The sequence below is a fragment of the Monocercomonoides exilis genome (genome assembly GCF_001643675.1).
Source record: "Monocercomonoides exilis strain PA203 chromosome Unknown scaffold45-810774, whole genome shotgun sequence".
NCBI classification, from domain to species: Eukaryota; Preaxostyla; order Oxymonadida; family Polymastigidae; genus Monocercomonoides; species Monocercomonoides exilis.
Genome location: NW_027150590.1, coordinates 385585 through 398550, shown reverse-complemented (window position 1 = coordinate 398550; position 12966 = coordinate 385585). Strand labels below are relative to the sequence as shown.

Below are 12966 nucleotides of genomic sequence, written 5' to 3'. Positions count from 1 at the left end.
ATTTACTGTTCCCACTCACCAAATTTCGCTGTCATGAAAGCAAAATCATTGCAATGTTATTATTTTCTTGACAGCGATATTTGGTGAGTGGGAACAGAAAATTGATCGAATAATAAAATTTATATTCTATTTGAAAATAAAACAAAATGAACTTATCAAAAATATTTAGACACATGCCAAATGGAAAATGAATAAAACAGTCCAATTGTAATTTCGATGATGGTTACGGTGAAAAAAAAATATGAGCCCATGTGCACAAGTTTCGTCTTCTGTGCGGGTTTTTTCCCTAACGATAAACTTGTTTCATCCATCTCAATTTTGACAGATTACCATCAACAATTGTTAACGTTTGTTTCTATTTTCATTTTCCTTTTTCCACAAGAGCCATTGATTGTGAAAATGTTCTTATGATAAATTGCATCTGATGAGATGATAAAATTAATGGAATTAAAACAAAAGAATCAATCCTTTTTAATTTCAAAAAGATAAAATGCATATTTTTTGGATTTATCAAACTTCAAAAAACAAATTTTACGAAAAAAAGCGATATCATCATAAGATAATTCTTCAATTCTTCTTTGTATTTTCATCATCACTTGTTTCGTCATTGGACTCAATCATCATACATTTTTTTTTCTAAAATTTCTTTTCGTTTCTATTTCTATTTTCTTTTTATATATATGGATGATTATTTTTGATATCATATTTTTCCAATGCAAAGAATTCGGTTCGAAAATATCTTTTGAAAATAAACCAAAGAATACTGAAAAGTGAAAAAGCTTGTTAAAAAATATCTTTATCTCTATTTTAGCTTGAACATTTGTTTTGATTGCAGTTGTGATAATTTGACAATTTAAACACAAAGTCTTTTCACAATTACAAACAACGTTTGAAAAATCGACACCCCGAAAAATGTTATGATTTCATAAATAATCACCCATATTCATCTCAGAAATCTCATCCTTATCTTCATTTCTCATCAATTTCGAAAAATCATTACTTGTTTTTTACTTTTTCTTCTTTATCAAAACTGACAATCTTCAAATTGCTGAAGTCCTTTTTCTTTCTTTATCTTCTCCATTCTCAATTATTTTGCTCTTTTCTTTACAGTTTTCAAGTTCCCTATAGCTTTTTCTTCATGTTTCTTTTTCGTTGGAAAAAACAGTCCATACAATTGTTCTTTGTTTTTTCAACACATCATGATTGGTTTTTTTAATTTCACGATTATTTTTTCTCACTTCAGAGCAACTTTGTCCAGCAAACCACCTGTTTGTTTGAATCAATGTTTTATATTTGAAGAAGTAAAAGCTGCAGAAAGAGCTTCTGGGAGAATGTCAAAGACAGTAGAGAGAAATGTTGAAAAAGATCGATCAGATAAAATTTTGAAGTTATTATTGAGATTTTTTTTAGAACCTTTACAAAAAATGAAGTTATCGCACGGTTGAAGAAGATGAGTCAAGTCTATTAGAAATTTTTTGATTATGATGCTTTTTCTTTAAACAAGCGTTTCAAAGGCTTCACTGGAATATGATGAATGGTTGTCCATAGTGAAAATATTCAATTTTATTCATCATTTTTCATTTTTTATCCAATTAAAATTAACAATTTTTCGCACATTATTTTTTCGAAGATTTTCGTTGTTATCCATTTCGATGAAGCAAATATTTCGTTAAAGTTTAATGAAGATGACGAGAGAAATTTTGTGTACGTTTCTTTTTTGCTGGCTAAAGAAGACAATAATGTTTGCAAGATCGGTCTGCACATGCACAAAGAGATTAAGTTTTTTTTTGAAAACAGTGTTGAAGAGTGTTTCTGATTTTGTAAATAAACAACTCGTTTGCAAGAATCGTCCCAAAATAAAGAAAAGTTTCGTCGATATTTAATATTCATGATGCACCAATTTCATTGTTGTTCACCATCTGATTAAGTTATTCGTAACATTTTAGGACAGCATAAGATAATTGTGAAGATATTTTCGCTGGGTCCAAAGGTTTTGAAAGCCCTAGTTTCAAAACACTGCTTTTTTGAATCGCGAAATTCACTGAAATAAACCTGATATTATTTTTTCTTCTTCGTTGTGCAAAAATTACTCGATATATTTCACAATCTGAAAATGTCAAAATAAAGATTTGTTTTTTATTAATTAATTTCAGACACCATTCTGTTAACATTTTTCACTTTATTTGCTTCCCTTTTAAAAATGAACTATAACTTGTTTATCAATTTTTTATAATAAATCTTGTGGAATTCTTTGTAGTCTTCTGATCACTGCCGCAGGCCTTTTCCACTTCTCTGCAGCTATTATTCAGTTCCACGAGCAGTAAAAAATTGTTCCAGAATCGACAAAAACATTCTTCGTTGAAAAATAAACTTTTCAAAGTTCGAATATTTTTTTGAAAAATTGAGTTTCGTAATTAAATTTCAGATGTGGCTTATTCATTTTTTAATAAAGGCAATGATAACGTTTTTGACACTGATATTTATATGATTTTGTTATTTGGCTGATCCTTTATGAAATCATACTTTCGTTCGAGTTTTGATCGAAATTTCCATCTCAATAAGTTTTTGGAAATAATTTTGTTTTTATAATAATAACATAATGAACTATATGTATTCACAGTTTTTGTTCAATTTTTCAAAATCCCATTGATAAAAAAAATTTGATCAAAACTCGAACGAAAGTCTGATTTCAAAAAGGATCAGCCATTTCATCATAAATGAAAAAATGTGAAAATCAATTTTGATTTACTATTTGTGTAACATGAAATGTAACATTGCAGAATTCATTGAGCAATTAAAGTTATTCACTGAATTGCTGGTATTAATTTTATTTTATTTCTTTATGAAGAATGAGAATTATATTAATTTGATTCTTTCAACATTGAAAATTGAATTTAAATGATATTTGATTTTTGTTTGGATGGCAAATAAATGTCTACACTTAACGGAAAATAAATTTATTGAAGAAAATGTTATTGGAAGAGATAATTGTTTTCCATTTTTTCTTGAAATCCGGGTTTAAAAGATCCATGGGTTTTTTAACGATAGAAAATCGAATTCAATTTTCCAAATGATAAAAGGATCAATGAACATCAGTCATAATCAAAGATAACAGTTGTAAAAAAATAAAAGAAAAACATTTTAATGTTATATGGGGAAAAATATTTAACTTCAGGCATTTTCATTGAAAACTTATGCACTTTTCATTGACTTTTTTTTATCAAAAAACATTATAAAAATGTGTTCATTTTTTGACAAACACGAAATATCGGAAAACTTTTTATTTTAATTTCTGCAATGCCTATTAAAGCATTTGAAAATCAAATTTATTTTGAAATCTGAGTGGGAGAAACAATGTTATAAGTGAAGCAATTTTTTCGTGCTTTGTGCAAAAAAAGCTTGAAAGATAGTATTTTCCCCCATATATATATTTAAAATTATTAACATTTGTTTTTGAATATATTCCTTATTTTTCTCTCTATAAAAATTCTATAGGGTCAATTTTTTTATGGGACTTTTTGACTTATTGGCACTTTTTTTGTTTTTGATCGCCAACTTTCAACAAACATTGATTGGCTTTTTTCACTTTTATACAACGTTTTAACAAGTTTTAAACAATTCAGTACTTGTTTGTTTTATTATTTTTGTTTGTTTCTCACTGAGATATCGCGTTTTTTTGTATTTTTAAAAGTCACTTTTCTCAGCAAACCAGGCAACTCACAAGAAATTGATGAGTTGTTTTGAATAGCATAAACTATAATCTAACTATTTTGAAATTCTTTTTTTTCACATTTCATTTTTTTTAACAACATGCATGGACAAAACTGATTATTTCTTTGTAAATATGATGAAATGATAAAAATTAAAATTTGATATGAAACGCTAACACTTAAATAATGAAGTGTAGTTAAAACAAACTCCAATTTTTTCTATTTGTCAAGATTTTTTTATTTTTGCAACAAAAATTTGATCGTTGATCGTTTTAAGTTGGAGCCAATAGCCCTTTAAAGACAAATAGAAAAAATCAATGTTTTATTTTAACAACACTTCATAATAAGGATATTTGATTTTCATTACAAATTTATTATTTTTTATCATTTCATCATATTTACAAAGAAATAATCAGTTTTGTCCTTGCATGTTGTCAAAAAAAATGAAATGTGAAAAAGAAGAATTTCAAAAATAGTTTGATTATAGTTTATGCTATTCAAAACAACTCGTCAATAACTTGTGAGTTGCCTGGTTCGCTGAGAAAAGTGACCTTTTAAAATACAAAAAAACGGGATAACTCAGTGAGAAACAAACAAAAATAATAAAACAAACAAGTACTGGATTGTTTAAAACTTGTTAAAACGTTGTATAAAAGTGAAAAAAGCCAATCAACGTTTGTTGAAAGTTGGCGATCAAAAACAAAAAAAAGCCAATAAGGAAAAAAGTCCCATAAAAAAATTGACCATATTGAATAACTTCTATTTAGATGTTGATTAATTTTTGTTGTTCTGCGATTAACAAGAGCAGTGTTATCTTTCATTGAAAAATCAACATTAAAATTGAACATCTTTTTTGTGGATATTTCGTTTGTGTATGGGATGAAATTTCTTGTTTTGTGAAAAAACAAAGATTTGTTCCAAACTTTTTCAGAAATTTAGGTCATCTTTTTATTGGCACTTTTTTTTTAAATAAAAATCAATCTGACCCACAAATGATATATTAATATATATTTTTAGTATATATACAAATGTGATCTATTCCGATATTTGAATTTTGAAAGAAATCCAATTTCCCATGTGGGGAAATGGAAAGGTTCAAGTCATTCCGTTGAGCTTTCATGAGAAATTGGACTGTTCAAAGGTTTGAAAATATTTCTAATTCATTCAAAAATTTAAATATCAATTTAAAATTCTTTAATGAGAATTTACAAATAAAAAAAATATATTAATGATCATTACACATTAAACATATATGAAATTACTAGTGAAAAAGAAAGCTGAAGCGGCACAGAAGAGGCTGAAGGAAGCAATGTCTCCATTGCATTACAGAAAATATAGTTCAAGATTAGAAAGGATTGCACACATTGTAAATGACAATGTTGTCAGGCTGGTCGACGGGGATTAATACGGTGGAATCAAAAAAAAAAACTTTGGAGCACGCTGTTGAAGCAATAAAAATTACCAGGCCAATTGAAAAAGTTGGGCACCCACCAATTATCATTGGTGAAAAAGAAAAGCAATTCTTGGAAGAAGTCACAATTGAATCCCGATCTGGGACAAGCCACTCATTACGAAAAGCGCGCGATCTGGTTTGTTATTGACATTTGAATTGTATATGAATTTGTATTTCGATGGAAAATATATATAACGACAGTGAAGAAGAGGAGAAAATGAAGAAAAGAAGAAAAAGACAGTCACTTTGAAAACAGTTTACGCTTTCATGCAGAGACATCCGGAACTGAAGTCTTCGCTCCCAAAGAAAGTTGATATCAACAGATTTGCAGCATCTTGTCAGAAAATCCTAAAGCCGTGGTATACAGAATTTCAATCATTACACGATGAAAACAAATATCCAGAAGAATTAATCTTCAATATAGATGAATCTTCGCTTCGAATTCCAACTTCTACACGTGGCTTTGTTGTTCATTCTGCAGGATGAACAAGCTGGATTCAAAAAGACTGCCGAACGGATGCAGAATGCAATTGTCGTTACTAGAAAAGCTGCTGATGGTTTCTCGCTTCCTTCGATCGTGCTGTGGCCGAGCGTAACACTTCCAAAAGAACTGACAACATTGTTAACGCCTTCTCTTGATATTTCGCCAAACAAAAATGCTCGAAGGATTGAGAATTATTCAAAAAATACTCTTTAACAGTTCTGCTGCCAGCTATCATTGACAGAAAAAAGCGAATTTTTAAAGAAACTCATCGTTACCTTCTATTCCTGGACTAGCGCTCATCACGGGCAGATCCAGCGATATGGAGACAGTTCAAGGAAGCCGAAATAGACGTCGTCACCTTCGTTCCACATACTGCGCACAAATCGCAGCCGCTGTACGGTGGTGTATCAGCAGTATTGAAGTCGGAGCTTTCAAACAATTACAGCTCCCCATCATCCACCTCCTCATCTTCAAAAAGAACAACTGTTGCAGATGTGTTTCCACAAGCCCTTCACACAGCATTCATCCCATCGGTGATCAACAAAGCTTTCATCAACAGCGGAGTCCTCAGCGATGGATCTGGATCTGTGTTGATGAAGCTTCCTCAGTCTTCTCAATACTTCATTCCTTCTCATTCACATTGTTTCGACTTCTGCGGAAAAGAAAGAACAAAATAAAAGCTTTTTGATGAATGGGATGAATATAATGAAAAACACAAGATGTAAATTGAATAAATTGAAGAAAAAGAAAAGGAAATTGAAGAAGAAGAATTGCCTTTAAAAAAAAAAGTGAAAGAACAATTCAGAAAAATAAAGAATGATGACGATGAAACAAGTGATGAATTTGACCCCTTTGAACGTGAAAATGGAAAAAGAAAAGTGAAAAGAGTAATTGATTCGAGTTTTGTATTTTTTTGATGTGTTTTTAACTTTTTTTCATTTCAAAATATTTTGGTGCAAATAAAGAAAAAAGTGCCAATAAAAAGATGACCCTATTGAACAAAATGAACTTTTCAAAAATAATTTACCATTTATAAAAAAAAAGTTCGCATTCACATCCTCAAAAAAACAATTCTATAAACAAGAAATTGCATCAAAAAGCCAATTGAAGTCGTAGCAAGCACGCCACAAACAGAAAACAACAAATGATGCATTATCGAGAAAAAAATAACACTCATTTCATTCACAGATAAAAAAAACTTCTCGTTCAACATTAATTTTCAAATTCCTCCTCATTCCCATCATTTGTTCATGCTTTCAATCAGCTTTCTTTTTTCTGCTGACACACTCAATCCATCTTCCTCTGACATCTCGTTGTATCCAATCGCATCTGAAATCGTTACCATCACCATGCCTGAAAGAAAGTGTTGGATGAACTCTCTCTTCAGCACATTCAGCTCCCACGCTCGCATCCTCTCTCCAACAATCAGCTCTTCACAACTACCTCAAATGTGTTCCCTGAAACCCCCTTCATGTCTGGCCTCTCCACATTCACAATCTTCTGCCCAGCTATAACTGCCTCATATTCTTTAAATGGGATATCCAGTGTCAGGCACTCCCACAGCATCATCAAATAAATCTGGAATTAAGTTTCGCTCCAATCTTCTTGTTGATCAGCTGTTCTGGCGCCTTCCACCTCAAGCACTCTTTTTTGAAGCTGTCTTCATCCTCAAACGCTGATGAGGGCAGAGAGTCTCTGTCATCATCATCGTCGTCGTCGCTTGTAGAAGTCACAACTGTTGATGAGGAGATGGACGAAGAATCCGAGTCTGATGAACAGTCTGAGTGCATGACAATGCAGATCACCATGTGTTCTGAGAAGAGAACAATGTGTGGACTCAGATTGGAAAGAGAGGAAAGTGGAACTTCCATTTCATCTAACGAGTGGAGTGAGAGATTCGCCACCCAGAACAGGATCTGGGCAGCTGTTTGCTCTCTTTGCTGAAGAGCGCCAATCGCCATCTCTTTCTTCTCATTCCTTCCATGCAGCAGCATGAACAATGAATCCCTCAGATCCACAATCAGCTTCTCGTGAGGCGATGAGCAGGCCATTGCATCGACAAGATTCGACATTGACGAGGTGGTTGGACAAAGATCCTCTCCTCGGACAAAAGTTGAATCTGAGTCTGAAGTGCCTGTTGTTGAGGTGGATGAAATGGATGGAGAAGGTGTTCTCTTTCTTGTCTCTTCCTCCTCTTTTTCTTCAACTTTTTCCAACATCCATTCAGGAATCTTGTCCGAATCTCTCCCCAGAATATATTCAGTGGAACCACTCTCAGACAGAAGATGCTCTGATGACTCTGAATGTTGCATATTCGTATCATACACCCTCTTCTTAATCCTCTCTTCGTTCTTCTTCTCCGCTTCTCTCTCCGCTCTCCTCCACTGCTCCTCAGGAGACATCACCATCGTCACCATCTCAAAGGCCTTCGGATCCTTCTTCACTGATTCATTCACAATCTCTTCCAGTTCTTCTGTTCTTCTCTTTTGCTTTCTCCGTCGAACAACAAACATTATAAATCCAATCAGAACAATAAACAATGTCACAACTTGCACTATAACAACCAACAGCCATATCGATTTCCCTTCTTTTCCTCCTTCAACAATCCTTTCATTCTTATTTGTTTTTGTTTCATTTGCATTCTTCAGAATGAATGAATTTGTTGACGAAGGAGATTCTGCATTACCAAATAAAATATGCACACTCACCTCGATTTCATCTCCACAACTGCTGGCGAGATCTTTTGCAGCACTTCCTTCGACTTCTCTTTCCGATAAGAATCCATTTGAATCAAAATCATATTTTTCAATCTCTTTCTCTTCTCCTTTCCTCTTCACAACAGAGAATGACAAATTGCATGGAATAAGAAGCATTCCTTTGAATGTCAGCTTCATTCTGTTTGCTTCTTCTTTTGCTTCCACACTTTCCAGAACAAAAATGAAGAATGATGAATCCCTCTCTGAAGCAATCCCTTCAAAATTGCACCCTTCATTCAACATCCAAAGTGATGAATTTGGCAAAACTCCATCTCCTCCTTTCAAACTTTTCATATTCAATGTTCCTAAATTTAAACAAATGATGTTTCTTCTCATTGATGGATATCCTTCAATCGATGGATTGTTATTCAAAAACTCTCCTTTCTCAATTATCACATTGCTGGCAAACACTGATAACCCGCCTTTCGAAGAATTCAATATTGCCACATCTTTCATTACGATTGAAGAATTAGTTGAATGGACAAGCGATCCACCCCATTCACATATTTCTTAAAAATCTTTATTTCTTTCTCTTTCGCTTTCTTTTGTGAGAATTTTTTCAATTTTACACATATGCATCGAAACATTCTTCGCGTTTCCAATCTCCATCACACTTTCTTTGTCTGTCAGAGAATTACAGTTTGAGCAAGAGCAATTGGAAAGAGCTATTTGAGAGGATGATGAAGAAGCAGAGAAAACAGAAGCTCTTTTTGAGCTCCTCGAGCAATTTATGAATAAGGAGCTTCCAATGGAAATTGTTCCTAAAGTTGAATCATTTATAGAAAAGATACAGCCATCAGACAATTTCACTCCATCTGCATCAATTCCATTCAGCACAACACTTCCACATTGCCCAATCTCAACAACATTTCTTGTTGATTCAATCTGTTCCAGCTTCATGTTTGTCATCGAAATCTCATCCCCACAAAACTGAAAGAATGGTTTCTTGAACGAAATCATTGATATTGAGCAGTTATCAACATGAAGAAATCCATTTTCGATGTTCAACTATGTTGAATTGAGAACAATAGATTCAATGCTTTCTGATTGGCCAATCGAAGAAAAATCAACAAAAGAAAGAGATAATTGGCCATTTGTTTCATGGATAATAGAACTGCCTGAATATGAAAACGACTGGCCAAAATTGAATTTCACACTTTCTATCCGAACTTTCTCTGAGATTGTGATCAGATTTTCTTCATTTCCAGCAATTGTTGAGTTCAGATACACAAAAGCAGCTGACTGAGGTTGCAATGAGCGGATAATTACATCATGCACATCACATTCCCCAACAATAACCGTCTCCTTCGAGATCAACAGCTGCGAATACGATGAAGGAATGATGTGATTCACTCCAAAGCTCAATAACTCACAAGGCATGTTGAACTCTCCACATTGCTTGCTATCTTTGTGATTTTCAGAAACTGAAGACACAAATATCGTCTCGCTCAGATATTTCACCACTCTCAGCAGAAGATCTTCTTCCTCCACAAAAGAGTCTGTTGTGCATCCTCATATCGCCAGCTCTTTCACAAACGGCACTCTGAAATCCAGCAAGAATAGCTCTTCAACAATCTGTGTTTCAATTGAGTGGCATCTCATATACACATCTTTTCCCCTGAACGCAGAGTTGTCTTTGAATGTAATACTCGACAACACAAAATTCAGAGGCTGCTCAGCCACCGAGGTGCACTCCAGAAACAGCCAGCCACCTCTTCCAGTGGTTGAGCAGAAGCACTCAGAAATCTCGCAAAATGAGCAGTCAAACTTTCCTTCCTCATTCAACACAGAAAACATCCCTCCTCCCTTTTCACATTTCGATCCGCCGCACCTCTTCATTGTTGTGTTTCTAATAACCATTTTCAATGGCTCTTCATCATTTTTGTTCCGAATGATGGGAATATCATCAGTTGTGTTCTGGGTGACTTCTTCGAATACACTCCACTCAATAACAATATTTTGTTCAAATTCATTGTTTTCTCTTCTTTAACACTTTGAAATGTTCAATCCACTTTCCCCATCCAGATCAATATTCTTCATTGTCAGATTTTTCAAATTCAACGCTGTTATTGACAACACAGAAATAACATCCTGTGAAAAGCAAAGTGATTGCATTGTCACAAAGTCCAACACAACTGAACCTCCATCTGCTATGATCAGCCCATAATGAGTCACTTCTTCTCTGTCATCTCCTTTCTTGGTGAATGAGCAGTCTTTCACAGTCAGCAATCCCTCGCTTGAGCCAACGTACAACAAAACATTGACTCCATTTACAAATGATGATGGAACTACAAAGTTTATCAGTTCGAAAGTGGTAATTCCAGAAATCTTCATTGCTACTCCTTCATCTCCTTCAAGCGATGAGACACATTCCAATGAGCACGTGATGCTCTCATCCGATTTCACTGAAACTCCACTCACAACAACACCTTTTTGGAGAACTCCTTTTCCAATGATGTTAATATTCTTTTTATTTCCTTCAGGCAGTCGATCCAGAGAATAATCGAATGATTGGCAAGGATAATCAGAAAGCCCACAGACACACACATCACAACCTTCACCTCCAATAAAAATTTCCGAACTAAATGTTCGCCAGAAATACACCAAAGGAATAGCATTCGTTGTGTCACTTCCATCGAAACCTCTCATCGAATCCAAGGAAAAATCAGCAAGATGCTCTGATACAAATGGAAGTGAGGTGTTTGTGATGCTCTTCGTCAAGTTGGATGACTCAACAAATAGATCATTTCCATATGTTGCAACATTTGGCTTTTTTGTGTCAAATACAGGGGACGAGATCACAAACGAAGAATACTCATCAATCAGCTTCAGCCCCAGCCCTCCCCCAAACCCATTCTTATCTTCTCCAGCTGGCGCTGTGCATCCTGTGAATGTGCATGAAATAATATTCAATTGGATATTCCATTTCAGCTGAGCATTAATGTCCCCTCCTCTGCTTCCATCAGCAAAAACAGAGCATCCATCAAAATCACATTCTTCAATGTTTATTTCTGCATTTGAATTTTCATCATGGCTGTTGTCAATGCTCACGCAGCCTCCACTTCCAGCTGTTCTTTTGATTTCTGTGAAATTGCTGTTTGTCATGTTCAGCCAGGGAGTATTCATAAACTCTGTATTTGTTCCACTTCCAGGCAACGAGATCAATGGATATCCACTCAAATCAATCGATGAAGCAGAAAACGAATCAATATACAAGGTTCCAGACTCAACGGATAAAAACAGAAATACCAATTCAGATAAAGGATTTTGAAGAGAAAGAGAACAATGAGATAAAGTCATTGATGATGAAGAAGACGAAATGAAAGTGGAGTGAAGAGGAAGGGAAGATGGAAGAGAGAAGATGAGTTTTGATAGAATCGTTTCAACATTTGCTGTTATCATCGATGAATTGGATGTTTCACTTTCGTCGGAGATTGTCCAACCACTCTGATCATTGATTCCTCGGATTTCAAGTTTCTGTTCAGCAAATGCCAATTCATCACTCATCATAATCATTCCATTCACAATAATTTTCTTTTCTCTTGCTAATCGTGAGAGTGAGTACTTTATTGTTAAACAAGGAAATTGGACAATTCCACAGAGTGAGTGATTGGATGCTTAAGTATTACTCACATATATTTCTTCCGGTGTGTGAAGGAGATAGATGCACAGAGGAATAGCCACACTGTTGTTTACATTGTTATATCCTTGCACCTTATCAAAAGAATCCAAAGAGGCTATCACGCTTGTGATTTTTTGTGACTTTGCGATCACTTCCAAATTGGGTGAAATGACAAAAATATCTTTTCCCCGCTTGGCTGTATTTGTCCCAAAGGAAGAAGAGATCAGGAAATTGGGGTTTTCATTCAATAATTGAAGAAAGATTCCTCCCCCAAATCCATATGTTGCAGAGCAATAGCACCCATCAAAAGATCCACATTTCACTTTCACTTCATTTCCATACCCAACACACAGCATCATCGATCCCCCATCAGCCGATGTTCTGCTTCCACATCCTTCAAAAGTGCTCGAATTCAGATCAATGTTTCCATTTTCATTAGAAAACGAGATCACAGCTGCTCGGCTTGTTGTTCTCTCAATCCCATCAAAGGCACACTCGGAAAGAATCAATGAAATTTCATTTGTTGAAAAAATCGAAAACAATGAATTTGTGGAAATCGTCTTTGCCCAGTTCACATTTTCCATCTGTAGCACACCATTCTGAATATTTATCAGTTCTGTGAAAAATGCTGTCTCTGTTGATTGTGTGCTTCCTGTGGATATGTTCAATCTGCTAATATGTATTTCTCCTGCTCCACTTATCTCAAACAGCCTTGACCCACGATTATTTGAGTGTGTTGGATCATGCACAAGTGAAAGGACAATTACAGTTAATGAGCCTGCTGAGACAGAAAAAAAGAGACAGCCCAGATGCTTCAAATTCGGTTTGGATTGCTGTGCTCATATCACTTTGGCCATAAACAGTAAAAGTGTTAATTCCACAATCCACTTTCTTGGTTTTTGTGATCGTTCCTGTGAGTATCTCAATATCTGTGAAAATAT

The 12966-nt window shown here is 34.4% G+C and overlaps 4 protein-coding genes across 4 annotated transcripts; 1 reads left to right on the top strand and 3 right to left on the bottom strand.

Annotated features, from left to right (window-relative positions):
• Nucleotides 1–5086: 5086 nt before the first annotated feature.
• On the top strand, nt 5087–6324 carry MONOS_8055 (uncharacterized protein; the record flags this gene model as incomplete). The annotated part of the gene is made up of 2 exons (XM_067878434.1): nt 5087–5299; nt 5941–6324. The coding sequence occupies 2 exons, from the start codon at nt 5087–5089 to the stop codon at nt 6322–6324; spliced, it is 597 nt and encodes a 198-aa protein (XP_067721760.1).
• Nucleotides 6325–7215: 891 nt separating this feature from the next.
• On the bottom strand, nt 7216–8697 carry MONOS_8054 (uncharacterized protein; the record flags this gene model as incomplete). The annotated part of the gene is made up of 1 exon (XM_067878433.1): nt 7216–8697. One exon carries the CDS (start codon nt 8695–8697, stop codon nt 7216–7218), a length of 1482 nt encoding a protein of 493 aa, XP_067721759.1.
• Nucleotides 8698–9915: 1218 nt separating this feature from the next.
• MONOS_8053 (uncharacterized protein) lies at nt 9916–10242 on the bottom strand (the record flags this gene model as incomplete). Its single annotated transcript, XM_067878432.1, has 1 exon — nt 9916–10242. One exon carries the CDS (start codon nt 10240–10242, stop codon nt 9916–9918), a length of 327 nt encoding a protein of 108 aa, XP_067721758.1.
• A 147-nt stretch (nt 10243–10389) lies between these two features.
• On the bottom strand, nt 10390–11913 carry MONOS_8052 (uncharacterized protein; the record flags this gene model as incomplete). Its single annotated transcript, XM_067878431.1, has 1 exon — nt 10390–11913. The coding sequence occupies one exon, from the start codon at nt 11911–11913 to the stop codon at nt 10390–10392; it is 1524 nt and encodes a 507-aa protein (XP_067721757.1).
• Nucleotides 11914–12966: the final 1053 nt, after the last annotated feature.